The sequence below is a fragment of the Candoia aspera genome, chromosome 7, assembly GCF_035149785.1.
Source record: "Candoia aspera isolate rCanAsp1 chromosome 7, rCanAsp1.hap2, whole genome shotgun sequence".
Taxonomy (NCBI): Eukaryota; Metazoa; Chordata; class Lepidosauria; order Squamata; family Boidae; genus Candoia; species Candoia aspera.
The window spans coordinates 75,782,459-75,797,431 of record NC_086159.1 but is presented as its reverse complement, the minus strand read 5'-3'; the positions used below and the strand labels follow the sequence as shown (position 1 = coordinate 75,797,431).

The window sequence follows — 14,973 nt, the reverse complement described above, 5'->3', positions numbered from 1 at the left end:
TTCCTTGAGAATTATCATTATAGCTATGCCTCAGCTTCCATTTGCTTTTTGTGCTAGAGTGAAGGGGTGCAACCTTTGAGAGATAGGAACCCCATTTCTTTGTTTTTCAACTAAACTAAGTAGTAGTTACATGTACAACTACGCTGCCCTCAATTTTCAAGCAGCCGTGATTCCATGGGAGTTGTTAGGGCCGTGATTTTCAAACTGTGACCACAGAACATGGGTGATCTGTGGAGGTCCACCTGAAGGTCTGCTGCAGCCTTCCTGGTTTCTTTGGCCAGAAATCATCACCTCCGCAGCCCTTGACTTTCTCCTGTCAGTTGGTTCATGAAAATGGATTGAAAACTGGCTCACTGAAGTGTACAAGGGATAGTACAAGTAACAGGATGAGTATTACAATTAAGGAAATTGACAGTAGTAAGCAGGCCTGGAGTACATTCACTGACTCTATTTTCACATGTGTATGTGAACCCAGAGCTCTCTAGAGAAGGTTCTAGTTCTGGGAAGGGGGAAGTCATGAAGGACCAGGTTAGGGACAGATCACCATGGAGAATATCTATGTATGTAGTCGCTAAGAGTCAACACTGATGCTTAGAGGCACTTAATCAGTCATGTTAAGTGCAGCTGTGATCTTGCACAACCAACCTCAAAAAGAGAACTAGGAGAAATACAATGATGATTAACTAAACATGGGATAGCATTGGGCTGGATATCCAATGGACACTCCCACCATAGTACTAGAAGACTTTTACCAAAGAACATTCTCAACCAGCATTTGTGCTATGGATTCTCATTAAGGTAAATAAATAATTAGTTTTGGATTACCTTTTCTTTTTGGTACAAAATTTAGTTTTAAAAAAGGCCTTTAAAAATAGAGAAGATGGAAGACAGAAATAATAGGAACCGTAATTGTTACAACCAAAGGAAAGATGGATGGATGATATTCTAGAGGTGATGGACTCATCCTTGGGGGAGCTGGGGGTGACGACAACCAACAGGAAGCTCTGGTGTGGGATGGTCCGTGAAGTCACGAAGAGTCAAAAGCGACTGAACGAATAAACAACAAAATTGTTACCTTGTTCACCAGAAAATAAAATAAAAGAAAATGTGGGCTGTTAGGCTGTTGAAGCCAAAAATACTTGGGAGGGGGTGCTTGTTGTACAGTTCCCATGTATTTTGAATATTTAATGCCCCATAATTGCAGAAAGTTCCAGAGTTCCACTTATCTCAGAGCTTCAGAAACCAGTGTGAGGGACCCCAAGAATCCCCTCACATTGCCTTTGCTCTTATGAAAGGGTTGATCCATCTGTCTTGTGGTTTTTCTTGGCTGTAATCCTCTATTTGGAATCTATGACAACCTCAAGAATTGCAGATTTTTCGGGAATGGGGGTTGGCGACAATGTTTACCCAACCTTGCTAGAAGAAATCTACACCTGATTTGCAGTGATGGCTTCCTGACGTGTGTTGCTTGCCAACATTTGGTTTGAGTTTTGTTTTTTGAGAAAAGGTTAAGGAACAAGTCATTCAAGATCAATTTGGGTCAGAATTGTTCTGTTTATAACATTTCCCTTTTTTAAAAAAATCACCATTATTATTCATTTTAAGGTTACATTATTTGGTTAGTATGGTTGCATGTATGTTTCTTATCTTAATTGTTTAGACAAAGAACAATAACAGCAACAATTAAAAAGAACACGCTGATTAAAAAGTGAGCTACATAACAGAAGTAAATCCAGAAATGTCTGTTGACACATGTCAACTATTACCTTGGTCTTTATGAATACTTTGAGTTTAGGACAGATCCTTAGAAGTTCCAGGACTAAAATGTTGAGAATAGAAAGTCATCTCAGGCTAATTATATTAGTCATATAAGGCAAATAAGATGTTAACAAAAGAATCAAAATCCTAGAGAAGAGCTTTAGTATTAAAAGCAGTGGGATGTTAAGAGGGTGACATCTGTGTATCTAAAAGGTTTTTATTATTCTAGGATTTGGGGGTGGGGTGTCCCACTGCTGGAAATTTGATAATTTAACCCAAAATATCTGGCAGCCAGTTTGTACCTACTAGAGGCATAGTAGATAACTACAGAATATGCTGGAAGGAGAAAGTGCTTAATTCATAGGTTCTTTGGAGTTATGTTCTTTGCAGCGTTATTTAATTCTGAGGGCCAGCCTGAAGATGATACTTGCTTTATATGTGTAGATGACAGTAAAAACGAACATCAGTGGATGTAACATATGGATTGATAACTGCCTTGTTTTACTGGATGTCATGAAAAATATCAAAGGACTATATGAATATGCCCTGATGCCCTTGAGACAGATTGGATTATTGAATTGATTAAACCGAGTTATTTATTATTTATTTATTTATTTTCTATCCCGCCTTTATTATTTTTATAAATAACTCAAGGTGGCGAACATACCTAGTACTCCTTCCTCCTCCTATTTTCTCCACAACAACAACCCTCTGAGGAGGGTTGGGCTGAGAGAGAGGGACTGGCCCAAGGTCACCCAGCTGGCTTTCGTGACTAAGGCGGGACTAGAACTCTCCTACCACGCCTGATTGGCTCTGGGGCTGAGAGAGAGGGACTGGCCCAAGGTCACCCAGCCGACTTTCAGACCTAAGGCAGGACTAGAACTCTCCTACTACGCCTGATTGGCTCTTGGGCTGAGAGAGAGGGACTGGCCCAAGGTCACCCAGCTGGCTTTCACGCCTAAGGCAGGACTAGAACTCTCCTACTACGCCTGATTGGCTCTTGGGCTGAGAGAGAGGGACTGGCCCAAGTTCACCCAGCTGGCTTTCACGCCTAAGGCAGGACTAGAACTCTCCTACCACGCCTGATTGGCTCTGGGGCTGAGAGAGAAGGACTGGCCCAAGGTCACCCAGCTGGCTTTCATGACTAAGGCGGGACTAGAACTCTCCTACCACGCCTGATTGGCTCTGGGGCTGAGAGAGAGGGACTGGCCCAAGGTCACCCAGCCGGCTTTCATGCCTAAGGCAGGACTAGAACTCTCCTACTACGCCTGATTGGCTCTTGGGCTGAGAGAGAGGGACTGGCCCAAGGTCACCCAGCCGGCTTTCATGCCTACGGCAGGACTAGAACTCACTGTCTCCTGGTTTCTAGTCCGTTGCCTTTACCACTAGATAGCTGTTTCCCTGGATTACCAAAAAATAACATCAGTGTATCAATACCAGATGAGTAGTTGTAAACAGAAACATAAGAAAGTCTTATTTACATGGCTTTTAAATTCACTGCCATAAATGAAGTTGAGCAGATACATTTATAGATGGTGCTTATTGTTGAAAAATAAAGGTTGCGTGTGAGAAACAGTGGTGTTAATTTGCTGGTTACTTCTGTGGAAGAGGGTTGAGATAATTGAAAAATTCTTTTACTGAATTTGGATACCATCATTATAGACTGTTTTGATCTAAAGGTAAACTATGTAAGATGTGTCAGGATCACAGTTGCTGTCAAACAGATGTGTCTTATTAAAAGATTTCATCCTTAGCAGGAAACTCTTAGCATTGATAAACAATGGAAGGTTGTACCGGGTACATCAACATTTAGAAGTATAGTTAAACTACAGTATCTTTTCTGAACTGTGTTGTCTTAGACCAGTGTTTTTCAAATGTGACAACTTTCAGATGTGTGGACTTCAACTCCCAGAGTTGAAGAATTCTGGGAGTTGAAGTCCACACATCTTAAAGTTGCCAAGTTTGAAAAACACTGTCTTAGACAGTGAAATTAGAAATTAATGACTCATTAATTTCATGTATTTGATGTAACTTGGTGAAACCTGGTCATCTAGGAAAACAAGAGTTGGGCATGAGTGGAGAGCAGTTATTTCATAGCTGAACAATTTCCTCACTTTTATACCCTCATATGATTTTTGAAATGTAATCATTGGGATCAGCCTTGATTTTGTTAAGGAGTCGTCATCATCATAGTTTTAATCACTTCAGGTCTTTCAACGTATAATCTGTTTAGCACCAGGGTCATGCAGATGACAATCCCTGTTCTCGCCTGCAATTTTGGGAGGTTGTGTTGCTCCTTTGGACAAACTCATACACAGGTGAAACAGCCTGATGACAGATGGAAGAGAAATATCTAAGGTAAGGTTTCTGTTTCATAGTTACAGATTTCTTCATTTCCTTTCTCCACAGTCCAAAATTCATGCAACAAGAAGCCTAAGTGAAATTGCCATTGACTTGACGGAAACTGGAACTCTGAAGACGTCCAAATTAGCCAACATGGGCAGCAAAGGAAAGATTATCAGTGGCAGTAGTGGGAGTCTTTTGTCATCAGGTATGTTCCTTTGGGATGCCGAGTTGGTTCTTCGGTTAAGAAGTGCCCAGGAACTGACTATAATAATACTTACATGATGCCCAAATCCCAGCCAAGTGTTTTGGAGTGGTGCCATTTTTCATGCTGAAAAATTCAGGTCATCTGTTGGAGCTGAGAGATTTTGAGAGCAGACAGATTCCACAGTGTTGACTTACAAGGGGTATAACCAGATAACTATTCTGACTAAGCCGTTGCAGATCTTCCCTGCTGTGCGGTGGTGGTTGCTGATTTCACAAACGCAAAAGCTGTCTTGGCCATGAAGAAGGTTTTAAAATCCATCTTAATGCATTTCTTTTGATGGGTTAATTATTTATATCCCACCTTGGTGTCAGATGTGGGGGTCTCCTCTAATGTTATCCCAACAAGAACCCTATAATTTAGGTTGGTCTGAGAGACAATGACTCGCCTAAAGTTATTGTGGGAAGAGAGTCTTGTTAGTCTATGGTAGCAAAAAATCAGAAGCAGCATCTTTTCCGACTAACGCATGAGCTGCAGTTCACTTCATCAGATACCTAGAGTGGCTTCACTGATGGAGGATTTGAATTGGGATGATGCCGGGGAACAGGAAGAGGGGAAGACAGAAGACAGAGTGGTTATGCTGATGCAGGTTACATGTGAGACAGATTAGAAGTACCTTATCAGAGTATTTCAACTCTCAGGACACTCTACGGCAGATCTCAGAGTGAGCGTTTTGGAAAAACGAGACTTCAACAACAGTCTTGAGCAAGAGATTGCTGAACTCGCACATCAAAAAGTTTCAGGCAATCTCAGAAGGCCTCAACAATCAAAATGGGTTTTAACAAATTACAATTGATAATTGCAATCTCTCACTCATGTAATCTGTATCTTCACAACCAACCTATCTTCCCCTTCCTCCTTTTCCCCCATTCCAATTTAAATCTTGTATCAGTCCAGCCACCCAATGTATTTGAAGTGAGCTGTAGCTTATGAACGCTTCTGCCTTTTAATAACATGTATTAGTCAGAAAAGGTGCTACCAGACTCTTCCCGATTTTTGACCCAAAGTTAGCTAGTGACCTTCCGAATCCAGCATCTTCATCCCCACACTTTGGATTTTGTATTGTTTCTCTGGCCTCCAAGCCCTTTTTTACCATATCAACAAAAAGGAACTTAAGAGGTACAGTAGGAACCCTTTTCAGCCTCTGCCATTCCTCCTTAGTCTGACTTTCTTTTTACCTCCTGTATTGACTCAACACTTGGGAACCATTAACTGAACATCCCTGTAATGTCCTTAGTTTAGTTCTTGTTAGATACATGAACTGCATTTCTGAGTCCCTGTTTCTTAAAATGTCGCCCAGAAGTTGTGCTAGCTGAGCCAGAAGATAAATTACATTGTACTTTTCAGAGAAGGGGCTATAGTAGCACTCATCAAATATTTAAGGGTTCTAATCAAAAATGTAATTTGACAGGGGAACAAATTGACTAGGGAGATGGTATATGAGCTCTATCATGTTCCAGTGAAGTAGGACAGCCAGCTGTTGAGAATGCTTAACTGGATTCTTGAATTAAACAATGGGTTATACTGGGTGGCTTGAACCCTGTGATTCTACCCTCAGTGTCACAGTCTAAATATTGAGAGTGAAAAAGCAATTTACTGAAATTCTATATAAGTAATGAACTTCTTTTGTGGGCTGTGAGTTGAAAGTAAGTTGCTTTGGACAGTCCAAATAAATGTTCAGGGTAAGAGGAAGTGAGATTAGGAAACCAGTTAAGAATTCCTTCTTGGCAGTGGTTCCAAACAGTGATCAAAACAAACGGGAGTAAACTCTTTTGCCCTCGGATTAATCGTAGCACTTGTTGTTTAGCCCTCGCAAGTACGAAAAAGGATTTACTACATACAGGTTGCCGTATAAGGTAAAACGTTGTGATAGAGTGTGTGGTCGAAATGGCCCTCTGTATTCACTCAGGGAGAAAAGAGAACCCCTGTGGCTGTTAATGTTTACAGAGTGATACTCTAGAATGCGTTCCAGTATTTATGGCAGCTCCGTTCAAGTTCTGCATTATTGTTACCTCCCTATTTGTGCATCTCTTAATAAGTCTCAAAAGCAGAGGAGGGAAAGGTAGACAACACTAACAGCTAAAAACCTATGTATCCTCACCGTGGCTAAGAAGATCTCAGCCAGAGATAAACTTTCTATCTAGGAACCTTACTGGAATGGGCAACTTAATAACTACAGATTTTATTTTATTTTTTGCCTAAACTGCCCATAGTCCTCGGGTTAAGTTGTAATTCAAAATATGTTGAAAGTCTCCCGTTGTCTGAAACAATTAAGGGCAGTACATTTAGCTGCTGCAATTGTGCAGTGTGTTTAGGAGCAGATTCAGTGTTCCGGCATCTTATCCAAGTCGAGCCTTGTGTTCAAGGGAAGAAGCATATCACTCATGCAGTGACATAGTGTATCCTTGTAGCCGCAAGGCAGAGTAGGAACATGCTGATCCCTATAGTTGAGGAAGCACATGGGCACAGAGAGACTTTTTTGTAGTGGCAAGGCTCTCTCCCATCAGCTTTCTAACGGGAGGAAACCCTTTTCTGCTTATTTCTCAGTGGAAGAGTTAGCCTTATTCTAACCCAGTTCTGTTTATGAGTTCCTTGGAAGAACCAAGGAGAGCAGCCATCTGCCCTTCTTCACTATCACGTTTCTCCACCAGAACTCACCATCTTTAGTGGTTGTTCCTCCATCTGTCTATTTGCCTACACACGGTCTTTTTTCTGGGACCTCCAAGATGTGTTTGCCAGTTCAAAGCCTGGAGAGCCATCTGCCACCAGAGCAATATTATACCATTGAGAAGATGCCTGCCAGAAGTCAGAGTGGCTCGGCGAATGTTTGTCTTCCACCACAAAAATCCTCATTTGCCCTATTTCAAAGGAGGGCTGGTAGAATCTACTTCGTTTTTCATTAGGGCCTTGAGATTCCCCCCGGAGTTTGCGCCCACGATGTACAAATTTAGAACCTCAGTCCAGATATTTATTTGCTTATCAGTAGGAATAGAAAAAAAATTCCCCTGCCTAAGCATCCATTCCCAACCCCCACTGCTTCATTTCAGAAATACAATTTAAAGGGGGAAGAGCAGCGTGTTCCTTTTGAAGAACAATGAAGGGGCATAAACCTTGGTTGATCAAAATATTTTTTCATTTGGTCCACTGTTATTCTATATCCAGGATATCTCCAAGTAGTGTTCAGTTAAAAAAAAAGCAAGCATTAAAATACAAAATGTAAATACCTTAACATTCCAATAATTAAAACATTTATTTAAGAACGGGAGTGGGATCGTTTATACATAGTACTGACATAGCAAAACACAGGAGTGAGTAGAGCTTTATAAACTTGGCTTGGTAGCGAAATATTCAGTCAGTATCCTAGCTTCATCTCTAGAATAATATGAGTTAATCAAGCACCAACTCAGCTACCACAATCTAAAGCAAAAGCAATAATTAAATTTCCTTTTGAAAATATATGTCCCTCATTCAGCAAGGATTCTGGGTATGAAAGAAGGTCTGTTCTTGCCCAACGATGTATAGGCTGATACAGAAACCTTTACACCCATTTGATAAACTGACTGAGGGCATGCCCTTATGCAAATGGCAGTGTAAGGGCTACATTTTGCAAGGCTAAATGCATTCGGCTCGATGCCCGTGCGGGGTGGACTGGGGCTGAAATGCCTGTATTCTGTTTTTTGTCTGTCCCAAAATAAGAATTTTAGACTACTACTGACATCCTGAAGGATTGAGCTCTGCTGAACCAAGAGAGGACTAGGCAGTTCTGGAAACTGGAAGGAAACATTTGTGGTAACTAGGATACAAAACCCACCATTAGTTGGCCATGTTTGAAGTTGTAAACATTCAGACACATTCTCTAAAAAGGAAACACTACAGGCAAAGCTGTTGTTGGCTGAAGTGTTAACATTTAAGAGGCATCAGCTGTTACTATCAAGCTGCAAGCAGCTTGCTCTTGATCAGGACAGAGTAGAAAGCAGGAGACCAGACATGGTGAAGCCTGTGGGGCAGCGACCAAAAATGGAACACCTGCTTTGCTTCTGCAGAAATGGCAATTGCATGATGTAATTTCAGATAATCCATATTCCTGTCAGGTTCATGTGGTGGGTTTCTCTGCGTGGTTGGGTGGCAGGACACTTGGTGTTGGTGATACTGTGGCACATAGGTTCTGTTCCTGTAGTTTATTGGGAAGAAAGAAGGATCCTAGGATAGACCTGTTTTTTTTTTCTCCTGGAATTAAGATGTTCATTACAACCAATGTTCTCCTCAGGCTCATAGGCTAGCTTCTTCAACCAAAATAGGTAGATTCCACCTTGCAAAACTTTTTTTGTATAGATCTACCTACGTAACAGCAAGTGTCCTAGTACCAGATCCAAAAATCTGACAGTGAGTTTTCAGATCATGTGCAGGTAGCATAATGAGTGGGAATTCTCATTATATATGTTATCTAGGTCACTTGGTGCATCTATGATTATAAGGAATTTTTCGTTTTGTTGTCCTCCCATGTTGTGTTTTGGCTTTGTGAGTGGAAAAAGTAGATTGTGGAAAAATGGTTCAGCAACATTCCCTTTAATTCAGACTAGTAGACCCAATCAGACCAGGACCCATTGATTCTATCTGTCCTGAAAATGTTTAAATTGCAGTAGGTCAATGCAGATAATTAAATACCACATTACAGGCTACTGTGGCTCCATTCCCATCTTTCAGGAAGGGTGGCCCATCAAGTTGCCTCAGCAGGCAGAAGTACCTGGCTGATCTTGGCCTCAGAAGCTAAGCAGGATCAGGCCTGTTTACTACTTGAATGGGAGACCACTTGGGAACCCCAGGGCTGAGCACTACACTGGGAAGTTTGAAACTATCATAGAAGGCAGCAATGGCAAGCAACATATTGCTGCCCAGAATATTACATGAAATGTCCATGAAGTCATCAGGAGTCAAGCTTGATTTGAAGGCGCCTTGGCTTTAGCCATCAAGATGTATTCAAAAAGCCTATTATGGATATATTGAACTAGAGATAGAGCCAAGAACCAAAGTTAGGAGCAGATGTCCCTGTTTCTGATGTGCCATTAGCCTTTTCTTTGTTTCTGCTGTTCTCAAAATGGCAAAAGGTATAGTTCTGACTAAAATCCTGTGGGCCATAACTTCTTTGAAACTCTCAAATGTACAATATCATAACGTTCAAATACAAACACATAGAAATCAAACGTGGAAGATGTTACCCAACCTTCTAGAAATAACAGAAATGTCAAGCATAAAACACCAGCACACTAATATTTACAGAGAAACTTTCCCACTGGAGCAACACAGGTTCTTCCGTGGAACTTGAGTTAACCATCTAACAGCAGCACCATGAAGTTTCATCCTTAATTGGTTTGATGATTCACAGTGTTTGTATTCTGGAAGAGATTGTAGTTAAACATAGCTGAAAATCTCGGTTCTAAACTCAGTTCTTTATTATGTGCTCAGCATTCAGTTCTTAGGTCTTCATTATGATGAGTGACCAGTTAGCTCAAAATGATGTGCATTCCATGATTGTTTGGTCCCCTTTGAGCCTATCAAGAGAAGTACTTTTCTCTTTCCTTGGGGGTACCACAAATATTTTGTGGTTTGGTTGCAAGCTGATAGGTGCCAGTTTTGTTTGTTTGTTTTGGCAGCCCTCCTCCTGATTGTTTAAACAAGATAAGTGAAGCTCAGGAAATGCTCTGGATGCCTATGCTTTTGTTTAACAAATTCCAAGCATTTGATAAAGTTCACCTCAGCTGCCACTTTTATATGAGAACCTTAACTTTGCCTTCCTTGGTAAGGCTAGATCCTATTATTCAGTTGGTTGCTGATTTTTATCCTGACTTTCATTCAGGGGCCCAAAGTAGGATGCATAATGCTTCTTCCTCCCATTTTCCTACTTTTGAGGAAGGTTGGGTTGAGAGAGAGTGATGGGCCCCAAGTCACCTAACAAGCTTCAGTGGCTAAGGATGGATTAGAACCTGCAGAACCCCAGTGCCATACCTACACCAGCTGTCTTAAGAACCTGGCCTGCTAGCTAATACTGTAGGTCAGTGTTTCTCAACCTGGGCAACTTGAAGATGTATGGACTTCAACTCCCAGAATTCTCCAGCCAGCATGCTGGCTGGAGAATTCTGGGAGTTGAAGTCCATACATCTTCAAGTTGCCCAGGTTGAGAAACGCCGCTATAGGTAATCATTGTATGTATAGTTGCTTCCTCGGTAGAGTAATACAAGTTAACCAAGCACCCCACTTAGCAACCGCATTCTATGTTATTAATAAAGCAAGTGCAAGAATTAAATTTCCTTTTGAATACATAGGGTTGTTGGCTTTGAACCTTATTACTCCTAAGTAAAGATGCTGCTACTCTGAGCTCACCTCTGAATGTTTCCATATAGTTGCTGGTCAACAGTAAAGAAGTATTGTTCCAACTATGTATATTTTTTCCATTTTTCTACCTAGCCTGCAACCCTAGAATTCTTTCCTGGTATCCCACTGAAGAATGAAGCAGGTCCAAAATCTCTGCTGAGCCTCCAAGCTCAGCCAATTATTACCATGTACTGAGTACCATGTGCTAAGTCTGTATACAGCAGCGTTTTTCAACCTTGGCAACTTTAAGATGTGTGGAGGCTGGCTGGGGAATTCTGGGAGTTGAAGTCCACACATCTTAAAGTTGCCAAGGTTGAAAAACGCTGCTGTATATTGTAAAGGAAGATGGAAAGACAGAAAGGGAGCATTGACTCCTTTGTCAACTTGTTTCTTTTCCCATCTGCAAGCTCGTGCTCCAAAGCTGTTTTTATCCTAAATTTTCCAAACAGAAGAACAGTTGAGGGAGGGAACATGCCAAGGAAAAGCAATGACTGATGAAGTCCAAGCAAACTTATTGGCTGGCATTTTTTTCTTCTTGAATTCAAGTCTGCTTTGAAGACATCAATCTACATTGCCCCCACATCTAGTTCTACCCTTGCATTTTATATCTCAGTTCAAAAAGTTGCTTTTTCTCATCTTGGACTTGCTTCTGATTTTAACAGAGAGCTGTATTTGCCAGATAACTTTAGAAGCTATTGTGTTCCCTAGCCCAAGAAAACAGATGCAGGAAAAATAAATTGTGAGGATCAAGCATGTTGATGTCTTAAAGCTTTTTTTTTTTTACTCCATTAGAGACATTGCACTGGTGAATGAAATGAACTTGCTCATTTCTCGCCTGCAAACAACCAAACAGAATTTTTCCTTCCCCCTACCCCAAGCATGATAAATGGAAAACCTGGTCACTTCTCATCCCATGCTGGTGAGAAAAGTTCACACCATCAACTGTTGAGCACAGTTGATCCATTTGAATTAAGCTGATTAGTCACACCTCTGTCTGGCTTTGCTCCCTCCAATCCACTTTGTATGGGGTGACTCACACCCCTTGCTTCAATGGGCCTTAATAAACATAGCATGTCTCTTGGTGAATGGGGAAAAGTCCCCAGTATTTTTCCAGACTTTGATGATGGTAAGATCAAGTTGCTCAGTAGAATACCTGGCTCCCCCCAGATATTTTTCTGCTCCCCAAAATAAAAAGAGGTGAAAACAGAAGAATATTATTCTAAAGCGACATTCCAGGGGGGAAAGAATGTTGGAACAGACGCAAAGCTTAGAATGGTATCATGCCAGTGCCCCCTGCAAAAAAACTTTTATTTTCTTTGTTTTCTGGTAGAATGCGATGTTGCCATCTTGTAGTCCCTTCTGCTTGTTGCTTAATCATCAGCTTTATTCTTTGACTTCGTTGATTTTGTCCACTCACGCTCAGCTTTGCATTTCACTGCTTGTGGGGCCCAGAAATCTGGATCATGATGTTGTTGCATCACACCAGAAAGGGAGGAGGCAGAGATGAGGAACATCTTCTTAACTTCTATTTTTGGATTATATAGAAAGCTTGTGTTTAATATGAATTCATATGTCTTTTGTTAGAGAGAGGGTTTGAAAAAAAAATCCTTCTCTCTCATATCTGGCTACTTATTCTACTCGCTTACTACTTTTTCTTTCTTTATCTAGACCAGTGTTTCTCAGCCTCAGCAACTTTGAAATATGTGGACTTCAACTCCCAGAATTCCCCAGCCAGCATTACATTTCCCAGCATGCTGGCTGGAGAATTCTGGGAGTTGAAGTCCTCACATCTCAAAGTTGCTGAGGTTGAGAAACACTGGTCTAGACAGACTGTTGCTCATCTCTTGTTTATTCATTTATAAAGAGGGCTGATTTTGACACGTGCACACCCTTGTGGATGCCGCTAATTAGCCAGTTCATTATTTTGCCCAACCAAGTTTAGTTAAACTGAGGTTCTGCTCTGTTTACAGCATATGACCTCTCATAGTTGAGGCTAATGCAAGTGTTTGAATAGACATCCAATAATTTTTCACAAGTTATAAGAGAGTTTTTGAAGTAGTAGTATACTATTCACAGAAGTAAATCCCTGATGTGGTCTAATTTTTCCAAGTGTGTTAGAAGTGGTCTGCCTGTTAAATCTCATAACTAACAGGAATCTTGATTTTAAAAAAATATATGTCTCAATTATTATTCAGTTTTGATGATGGAACTTGGCTTACATAAGATATTACTATATACTGGTTAACCAACCCCATTTATTGTCCTCTACTAAGCTAGGCCATCTTAGTATTACTTGAAAGATCTGTGATTTCATCTGGGACAGGGGTGCTGGCTCTGATGGGATCCACCAGGGAAGGATGTAGATCCCATTGCCTGAAGAACAAAGACAGTTCCTGCTGATTCAGGCTAACAGCTCATGTTATCAAGCCAACCAGTTGCATTCCTGTCCAAACATGGACAGGAGTGTGAAAAATCTTCTTCAGTTATGGCTCCCTGGCAGCTGGCATTTAAGGTCTGCTGTTTGTGATTCCAGTGGTAGCAAACAGCTGTCAAGACTCATAGCCATTGATAGCCTAATCCTCTATGAATTTCTTTAATCCTCTAGTAAAGCATCTAAATTAGAGCATCAAACACAGTATAAATATGTGTTGTGTAAAGAAGGACTTCTTTAGTTGGTCCTGAAGTTCCTCACATTTAGTTTTATGAATGAGCCAAGTATGAACATTATGGGGAGGGGGGAAATTCTTCCTATCCAGATGTTCCATATTGGCATTATTTTATGTCCTGTGACATGTATTTGTCTTCAAGTTAAATAGCTACAGATGCCATAATCTTTTCTGGTGGGGGAACTGTGCTAGCTCTCTGATCATTTAAGTTGCCTTGTTTAGTTTCTTTTCCAGTTCCACAATCTCCATTTTCAGGTCTGGTGATCAGGACTGTAGGCAGTTTTTCATGTTTATATAGGGCTTTCATTTATTGGTTGTTTTATTTTTTAATTCCTTATTAGGAAAGGGAAAAGCAAAGTTATCCAGCTTAGCACACAGCCCCTGAAAGGGCATTTGCTTGGGTGTGTGTATCAAGAAGTCCACATGGTGGCCATAATTGAAGCTGCCATCTTGACTTTTTTGACACTCATACCATGGGCACCCCTGGCCCTTGTAGTTATTTGTTCCAAAAGAGCCGAGCAGGATCATTGGAGGGAGAACTGAGTTCCCACTTATGCTGCTCCAAGTGTGTGTGCGTGTGTAAGTAGTGGAGCAAACTCAAGTTACAACTCATCTTCTCTATTTTTATTCTTTGTTTACCTTGGGTTTTTTTTCTTCTTACACATATTGTATTTTATTTTGTCTTATGTTGTGAGCTGCCCAGAGACATTCTGCAGTGGGGTGGCACCTGAATTGAATAAATGAGAATAATTCTAACTTTCTTCCATGAGGTCAGAATCTCCCAATATTATGCTCCCTCTTTTCTTGACTCCAGTCCAAGTTGGAAGGCTAGCAGCTGGTTTTAGAAAAACATTTTAATCTAGTCATTGATCTATTTAAATACGGGATTTCCAGACATAGACCCACCACTTGAATGATGGCATGCATAATGGGGCATTAAAACTATTTCACACATTTTGGCCAGGATGCAGGTTCTGCACAAAGTGGTGGAAAATAATAGATTTGGGGTGCAAATATGCAACCATCTGGTGCAAAACTAAGAGAATGGGGGAGCTTACTTGATGCTGTCAAGGTAATGCATGCTATATGCCAACAAATTTGGAAAACACAAGAATGGCCATCAGACTGGAAAAAATCAACTTATATCCCCATACCAAAAGAGGGAAACACTAAAGAATGTTCAAACTATCAAACAGTGGCACTCATTTCACATGCCAGTAAGGTAATGCTCGAGATCCTGCAAGGTAGACTTCAGCAATTCATGGAGCGAGAATTGCCAGATGTACAAGCTGGGTTTAGAAAAGGCAGAGGAACTAGGGACCAAATTGCCAATATCCGCTGGATAATGGAAAAAGCCAGGGAGTTTCAGAAAAACGTCTTATTTCTGTTTTATTGACTATTCTAAAACCTTTGACTGTGTGGACCATAACAAATTGTGGCAAGTTCTTAGCGGTATGGGGATACCAAGTCATCTTGTATGCCTCCTGAAGAATCTGTATAATGACCAAGTAGCAACAGTAAGAACAGACCACGGAACAACAGACTGGTTTAAGATTGGGAAAGGAGTACGGC

At 40.9% G+C, this 14,973-nt stretch overlaps 1 protein-coding gene across 3 annotated transcripts in view; it reads left to right on the top strand.

Annotated features, from left to right (window-relative positions):
* FRMD4A (FERM domain containing 4A) overlaps positions 1-14,973 on the top strand; it is a 291,903-nt gene that overhangs the window by 246,405 nt on the left and 30,525 nt on the right. For all 3 annotated transcript variants that reach the window (XM_063308199.1, XM_063308198.1, XM_063308200.1), the window contains exon 14: positions 4,168-4,309. In XM_063308199.1, coding sequence (XP_063164269.1) covers positions 4,168-4,309 — 142 coding nt within the window. The remainder of the gene's footprint in view (positions 1-4,167; positions 4,310-14,973) is intronic.